This window comes from Engraulis encrasicolus, chromosome 7, assembly GCF_034702125.1.
Source record: "Engraulis encrasicolus isolate BLACKSEA-1 chromosome 7, IST_EnEncr_1.0, whole genome shotgun sequence".
Classification (NCBI taxonomy): domain Eukaryota; kingdom Metazoa; phylum Chordata; class Actinopteri; order Clupeiformes; family Engraulidae; genus Engraulis; species Engraulis encrasicolus.
Window position 1 is genome coordinate 26,368,314 of NC_085863.1, and position 8,564 is coordinate 26,376,877.

The 8,564-nt window shown below is 44.2% G+C and overlaps 1 protein-coding gene across 1 annotated transcript in view; it reads right to left on the minus strand.

The window, feature by feature from the left end:
• Nucleotides 1-3,253: 3,253 nt before the first annotated feature.
• st6gal1 (ST6 beta-galactosamide alpha-2,6-sialyltranferase 1) overlaps nucleotides 3,254-8,564 on the minus strand; it is a 39,719-nt gene continuing 34,408 nt past the window's right edge. Inside the window, exon 10 of the mRNA XM_063203161.1 lies at nucleotides 3,254-4,429. Coding sequence (XP_063059231.1) covers nucleotides 4,152-4,429 — 278 coding nt within the window. The 3' untranslated portion in view covers nucleotides 3,254-4,151. The remainder of the gene's footprint in view (nucleotides 4,430-8,564) is intronic.

An 8,564-nucleotide genomic window follows, 5' to 3' on the forward strand; every position in this document is an offset into this window, starting at 1 on the left:
TCATTCATATTCAGTCATTCAGATTTCTTATCTCCACATGGTTGGGTACTGAATATATTCCAGGAATTTAGTCCTGGGAAATACATTTTATTTCCGCTCACAGCAGTTTTTTCTCACTTGTATTCAATGTTGTTTGTTCACTACACTACAGTGCCCACACTCTGGAATGATATGAGGTCAACCGTTCTCCAATGAAAAGGTGCTTTAAAAAAAAAAAAAACAATCAGCGGCCTATGCCATACGCATTGCAGATGCAGTGTAATTATTTCCGTCTGTGTGAACAGATGCAAAGCTGAATTGGGATGAAAAATCAGGCCGGGCATTTTTAGCCAAGACCAGTCCACCAGGCATTGAGAGAGACAATAAAGCCTGTGACAAAAATTTAGTCATCTGCAGTAATATGAGCTGTTTTGACCATAAAAACCAAAGTGCTTTATTAATATCTGACTATTTCAAAGAGGCCTGCTGTATCGACATGAGGACTTATACCATTGAGCGGAGGGCCAGGCCAAAATCATCAACAGTCCACCAGGTAAATGCCCTGCATGCCATATGGCCAATCCAGAGATGCATGCTGGCAACCACTATAGCATGGTCTTCGTAATGCCCCGAAGCAAAACCAAATGGTACTAATCCCTGATCAATCCCTAATCCCCAGCCAATCTCTGTTTTCTAATCACAGACCTACTGAAACTCCTCTGTTTTCTTTTCAATTACAGACTGATTTGCAGTCTTGATGTGTTTCCTGGTATTTACAGTGGCTACACAAATGAATCCAGTTACTGAAACTGACATAAAAAAGCACAAAAGAATCATTTGACGCTGCATCACTCTACCATCCCTTTTTGGAGATATCTTTTTAAATTAAGTAAAAATAAATAAACAAACACATGTGCCAATGATCTAAGCAATGAGAAAAATACAATGAACAGTGCAGGAGAATACCACAGAAAGAACAATAAGGGATATAAAAAAAAAGATTGAGGCGTTTTCATAATTGCAAAATAAAAAATGAACAAAGAAATGTGGTCTTCCAAATTAGTCTTGGACTTTTTGCATAATATGTACTTCCAAATATTGCATCGATTGCCTTTCAGTACACAAAAATAGATCATTCTACTACATCAAATTGACATCTCATTTGTATTACTTCCCCATACCTTCTCATGCAGGGGCGGACATCTCTGATTCAGGAAGTAAAAACCCTACAACATTGCTGAGCTGATTAGTAAAAGCATCAGGGCACAGGCAGAAGGAATATCTGGCAGCATGGGTGCCGCTGGGGGGGGGTTACAGATTCTAACTGACAGCACTCAAAGGGGCCCTTAAGAGGTGGAGTTGCAGGTATGACATCACGTTTGGGGAACTCTCCCAGGATTCTAAGGTTTTACATGGACTTATATAGAGCCTGTGGAACCCCCAACGTGATGTCTCATAATAGTACATTTTCTTAAAATGGTTAACCTGCAACCCCACCTTTAAGGGCACCCAAATTTGGAATCTTTTATGTGGCCCAAAATTTCTGGCGGTGCCCCTGTCTGGCAAGACTTTTATTTTCTCAATCCAGTTTTGTCCACCCCTGTACTCTACTTTCCCAGTCCCTCCAGGTCTAGGCATCCATGAGAGGAAAATGCATAAAGAAAGCAGTATGCTCTAGAGGATTACTCCAGTGCAGTGTAGCTCAGTAGATATGAAGGACATGCTCCTTTACAAGTCAAATCTATTTGGCACACCAGTTGAGGTCACACTGTGAAGTGAGTGCTCAGTAGATGTTTGCAGTGTTAAATTCCGATTAATTCAAAACCTACATATGTGGTGTTGAATTAACACTGTGGTGGTAGCAGCTGAGGATAGATAACCTTTAGCTAGGCTCAAACTACACGACTATCGGCCCGATTCTCTGCTGAAAACCCCCCTTACGACAATCAGCGGAACGTTACTCCTCAGGACCATCGCAAGCGTTTGTCGGGCAAGATTTCCTCGTGTGTGACGTTCTAAGATAGAACTTCGGCAGCTCAAAGAGTCGCCGATCGCAAATTGTAGAAATCAAACACTGTTTGATATTTGCGACTGGAAATAGAACGTCGGGCATTGTCTCGGTGGTTGCGATCAGGGAGGAGATTGACAGTTGCGATTCTCTGCATTTGTGCGGCGCACCCCGATTTCAAATTCCGACACAAAATCGGGAGTCGTGTAGTTGGAGCCCGGCTTTAGGTGGCAGTGGCTGCCACATGGAGTGTGCATGTACATTTCCCATACAGACGTATTGTACACAGAAGAACACACAAAGTAGCCCATGTGCCTCACGCTCACCCACATTCAACACTTGGGTGAGATAATCTACATGCCTATTGAACAAAAAAAATCCATTAAATAAACAAAAGGAAATCAGTGCTTTCTACAGTACCTGCATTCAAAAATATGTGTATGTTGCTGCTCAGACCATAGCCAAAGTATTCACAACGACAAAAAAAAATCTTCTGCTAAGGAATTCAATTTGACATGCGGTCTGTAAACTGTAAACACTGTAAATCATGCATTCTGGAATTAGGATTAAAGTGTTTGTTTGTTTGTTTGTTTGTTAATTGCAATAACTCTAAGGACATGGCAGTGTGGTGTGTATAGTGTCCTCTCCCACTGCTCTCCACATGGTGCTTAGACTAGTTGATGTTGATAAAAAATATAATATAACCTACTTTAGTGTGCGGTGCTGTATCATTGGGCCTTTTCATTCTTCAGTGGATGAAAGGGTTTTTCAACACGCCTGTGTCAAAAGCGATAGCAAATTTGCTCTGCCTTCGCCTTACAAGGCGAAATTGCACCTCCACTCAAAGTCTGTGAGAGCGAAGCGAAATTCACTGTAATAGAATGAAGCTGTTGGGGATAGGACAGGACAGGCGGCCCGCGGAGACAGTGAACCAACCAACCAAACAAAATGAATGTGACGTGCTACATGGATCTTTTTAAATATTACATTCATAGATCTCGCACTATTTTGGCATCATTATATTCATGACACAAAAAACAGTACAAGTTCAACCAACAAAAGAAAAAAAAAGATCTATGCAGCGCAATGTTGTTGGTGGTTCAATATGCAGCCTCATACATGTATTTTACAGTGCAAAGTCAGAGTGACTAACAAACGCGCGCGCGCGCGCGCACACACACACACACACACACACACACACACACACACACACACACACACACACACACACACACACACACACACACACCACAACATCATGCTTACTGACATTTACTGAAATGAGGTGAGCAACAAAAAGCTGCAGTGTGCCTGTGGGACTATGTGTGTGTGTGTGTGTGTGTGTGTGTGTGTGTGTGTGTGTGTGTGTGTGTGTGTGTGTGTGTGTGTGTGTGTGTGTGTGTGTGTGTGCGTGTGCATAGGGGCGTAAACGATTTCTTCATGGGAGTTAAACAGACTGGGCTACGCCCCCTAGTGGTTTGCACATGCTGTTGCATATCCAGTGACGTGGTGATCAGGCAGTGTTGTTCAGTCTTTTCAGTCTTCTTCAGTCAATAATGAGAGTTCACTAAGCATAGACTACAGTAAGTATCAGGCAAATGATTTTTGTTTTGTTTTGGCCAAGCGATCAGTGGTGCTGGTCATCATTTCAATTTGTTTGCGTTTTTTACCCCTTAGTCCCTTCGTGCAGAGCCTCTGTTATAACCTTATTGTCACCACAATTGTAATGACCAAGTCTTATTCTGTTAATTAAGATTCTCTCTGTAATGTCATATCAATGTAGTGGAGCGAAAGAATGAATAGGCCTGTCAATGGCCCACCTGCACGAAGAGGATGAATCATCCTTTATCGCCCTGATTGGCGTTGACTTCAGTACATGGCTGAAACTCCCGAGAAGCTCTGGGAGTAGTTGAAGGTGCTGAAACCCAGGCAGGGTGACGTGTAAGCATAGAATACAGTAAGTATCAAGCAAATGAATTGTTTTGTTTTGGCGCAGTGACTGGTGATCAGCGATGTTGGTCATCATTTCAACTTGTTAGTGAATTTTCTTCTTTCTCCGCCTCCCTTAAAATCATCCTTGTTGTCACGTCTTCCGATTTTTGAGCTCTGTTTTCCCTCATGAATCCTCCGTTGTCATGTCATCCGATTCCGATTTGTGTGGACTTCAGTGCACGGCTGAGGCTCCCGGAGGAGAGCCCTGGGAGCAGTTGAAGGTGCTGAATCCGGGCAGTGTGACGCGGCCGTGGGTGTAGATGTCTCGGTCGTGGCCCTGGTTCATGCGCTTCACCAGGTTCTTCTCGTAGAGCAGCGGGTGGTAGGCGCCGAGCGTGCAGGCCGCGTCCACAAAGCGCTGGTAGTAGTGGCACAGCTCCGTCTTGCGGCGCGACGGCAGGAACTCGTACACGTGCACCACCTCGCACATTGACATCATCAGCACTGTGCCTGCGGAAAACAGAGGAGCACATTAAGTAAGTGAGTAAGTATGCCCTTCATTATCCCACAATGGGGAAATTAAAGTGTTGCAGCAGTACCATACATACAGCTTGTGCAAAAACAGATGACACTGAATGTCATAGTGTAGAAGTAGAACTCATAGAGATGAAATTACAACACCAGTAACATGATATTACATAGTTGAAACCATGTAATACCGATCGCCGCCCGGATCAAGCACAAGGCATTGACCCTTGCCTACAAAACCATCACAGGAACGGCCCCAGCGTATCTGAAGGACCTACTAACGCCCTATGTTACTGGAAGAGAACTGCGCTCATCCAGCACAAGCCGTCTGGCTCTGCCATCCAGTCGCTCTAGGTACTCCCAGTCAAGATTGTTCTCCGTTGTGGTACTCAAGTGGTGGAACGGTCTCCCAGAGGCAGCAAGACTAAGCACATCTCTTGCAGCCTTCAAGAAACAACTGAAGACCTTCCTCTTTCGAGAGAATCTACTAGACTAATGCTTGAACTGGCCTTGCCCCAGGGCAGACTCCTGACATGATGTTTAGTTTAGTTAGTTTGTGTGTGTGTACTCGTTATTTACTCTTTAATTTAAAAAAAAATAAATAAAAAAATAACCCCTCTGCAACTGCACTTGTTCTGTATATCTCCTGTGCACATTGTATTTGCTTGTGATGTTGGCTTGAATATGTCCTCTTTTGAAAGTCGCTTTGGTTATAAAGCGTCTGCCAAATGCAATATAATGTAATGTAATGTAATAATGTAATACCGTACCACTAGTGTCGTAGTTTCATCTGTAAGACTACTTCTATTTCTACTTCTATAACTCTGGTAGAACGTGCGCTGTATAACTAGCCTGGTCTCGACCATCCCATAATACTACAATTTCATTTTGAATTCATGGTCTGGAGGTTGTTTGATCTGACGTGAATGCAGGAAGCGGGAAGGACATTTTCTGAAAAATCAGGATAAGTTGTTTTGCTTGGATTTTTTGATTTGGTTATTTTGATTTGTGTTGTTTCCCCAACTTGAAAAGGAGTGACTTCTGGTGGAGGTTGAAGGTGCACTGGATTCCACTCAAAGGACTAGACAAGAGTTGTTTCCTTTTGACTTTTCCCTTTTTCTCTTTTTATTTAAATTCAGGCCACAAGTTCATTGAATTGAGTTTGTTAGCAGTAGGAACAATTCATGGTAGTAGCAGGTCAGCCAGTTAGGTAAAAAACCTAAGGGTAAAACAGTAGACAAGACAAAAGAACAAAAATGGTTAGTATATTTAACACGCACTGCTCATGTGCAAAATACAATTCTGTGCAAGAAGGCCAACAAACATGTCTGATGTCTATCTTTGGCGATGTAGGACATATCTGACAGAACATACCATAGGATAAAATTACAACGTAGAACCGTTTGTCAGAACACTGGCCAAATCCTGCCGCTCAACATCGCTCCACAGAAATCAGGTACCAGACATAGTGCGGAGCCAAGTCTCTTGGCGAAGTACATAGGATGGTGCGTGAGGCTCTATATACCAAGGAGGCCGTGTTCTTCTGAATGGGTCATTTTTGTAAAACAGTGCATATGGCTTATAAGTTCACATACATTTTAATCACTACTGATGTTTGTCACTCGAAGTGTAGCACAACTGAAACTGCGTTACTCTCAGTTACTGAAGCTCTAAGGACTGCAAGAACGGAAGGACTATCCTCGGTCCTCATACTACTAGACCTATCTGCAGCCTTTGACACAGTCAACCACAAGATCCTCCTGAGGATACTCACAGCCATGGGAATCACAGGCGTTGTCCACTCATGGTTCAACTCCTACCTCTCTGGACGCACCTTCAGTGTGTCATGGCAAGGGAAGCTGTCTACGACTCACACCCTCTCCACAGGCGTACCCCAAGGATCAGTGCTGGGACCCCTTCTGTTTGCAATATACACGTCCTCCCTGGGACGTGTCATTCAAACACATGGGTTCTCCTACCACTGCTATGCTGATGACACCCAGATGTACCTGTCTTTCCGTCCAGAGGACACCACGGTTTCGGAACGCATCTCTGCCTGCCTCACCGACTTGTCAACATGGATGAAGGACCACCACCTACAGCTGAACCTGGCCAAGACAGAGCTCCTGGTGATCCCAGCTAAAGAGCCGCTCAGTCACAACATCAACCTCAAGATAGGCTCCACCATCGTGACCCCAAGCAAAGTCGCCAAAAACCTTGGCGTCATGATTGATGATGAGCTGTCATGCTCCAACTACATCAACTCGGTCACCCGGACCTGTCGAATCCAGATGTCCAACGTACGGAATATCAGACCTGTGCTGACACAATATTCTACACAACGACTGGTCCAGGCCACGGTCCTGTCCCGCGTTGACTACTGCAACTCACTCATGACAGGTCTACCTGCTTGTGCGCTAAAGCCTCTGCAGATGATCCAGAATGCGGCGGCACGGTTGATCTTCAATCAACCCAAAAGGACCCATGTTACTCCTCTATTTATTGAGTTGCACTGGTTACCGATCGCCGCCCGGATCAAGCACAAGGCATTGACCCTTGCCTACAAAACCATCACAGGAACGGCCCCAGCTTATCTGAAGGACCTACTAACGCCTTATGTTACTGGAAGAGATCTGCGCTCATCCAGCACAAGCCGTCTGGCTCTGCCATCCAGTCGCTCTAGGTACTCCCAGTCAAGATTGTTCTCCGTTGTGGTTCCCAAGTGGTGGAACAGTCTCCCAGAGGCAGCAAGACTAAGCACCTCTCTTGCAGCCTTCAAGAAACAACTAAAGACATTCCTCTTTCGAGAGAATCTACTAGACTAATGATTGAACTGGCCTTGCCCCAGGGCAGAATCCTGACATTATGTTTAGTTTAGTTTAGTTTGTGAGTGTGTGTCTGTGTGTGTGTGTTCTCATTATTTCCTCTTTATTAAAAAAAAAATAATAATAATAAAAAAATAACCCCTCTTAGTAATTGCACTTGTTGTTCTGTATATCTCCTGTGCACTCTGTATTTGCTTGTGATGTTGGCTTGATTATGTCCTCTTCTGAAAGTCGCTTTGGTTATAAAGCGTCTGCCAAATGCAATGTAATGTAATGTAATAATCTGCTTTTCTGCAGATGTTTAGAGGTGGCGAGTGGCGGGAAAGTAATACGTATGGGTAGGGCCATGAGCTGTATAGTAGAGAATGACACGGGAGTGGATTTTCACTCCCGTCCCATCCCGGTCCCAAAAAAAAAATCCCATCCCGGACTGGAGTAAAAGAAACAAATCCCATTCCGTCCACTCCTGAAAAGAATGTCTCCCAATCCTTCCCACTCCCACTCAAAATCAACCCCAATCCCATTTCGGCAAAAAAACAATGCTTTTTTTGGTTTGTTTTTTAAAGAAAAAATAAGCAGCATTCCCGCTCACCTTCATTTTTATTCCCGCTCCTGCTCGCTCCCATTCATCTTTATTCCCGCTCCTGCACGCTCCCGGTCATCTTTAAAATTTTGACTCCCATCCAGCGGGAATCCCACAGGACCCGTGGGAACCACGGGAATTCCTGAAAAATGTCATCCTCTACTGTATACCTAGGAGGCCAGAGGAGGGTGGGATCTTCTGGATGGGTTTTAACAGTACATTTGGCTTATAATTTCTAGAGATGTACAGGATCCAAGATCCGGTTCCGGATCCGGCAGGATAATAGGGTTTTTCAGACTATCCGGATCCGGCAGGTTCTTAAGCAGTGGATACAGTATCCGGCAGTTACCTAAAAATCAGGATCTGGTGCACGTCTACTTTTTACGTAGCCTAGGCTTTTCAGTCAGTCTTTCACAACCCCAATCACTGCATGGAGTGAAAGCCCTTTGGAAGCGGCCATTGCAGGCAGTGTGGCAATAAGCCAATGAGTCTAAAAAATAGTTCGAGCCAACATAATAAAAAGGGCCCACGTGTGCGAGTAGGCTATATGTTTCAACCCTTTTGTAGGATCCGGTATCCGGCAGGATCCTAAAAATCAGGATCTGGTGCATCTCTATAATTTCACATATATTTCAAACTACCAATGTTTGTCACTGAACTACAACGGACTATGCAGGACTGCACTGTGTGGAGTACAGCATAGCCTTGA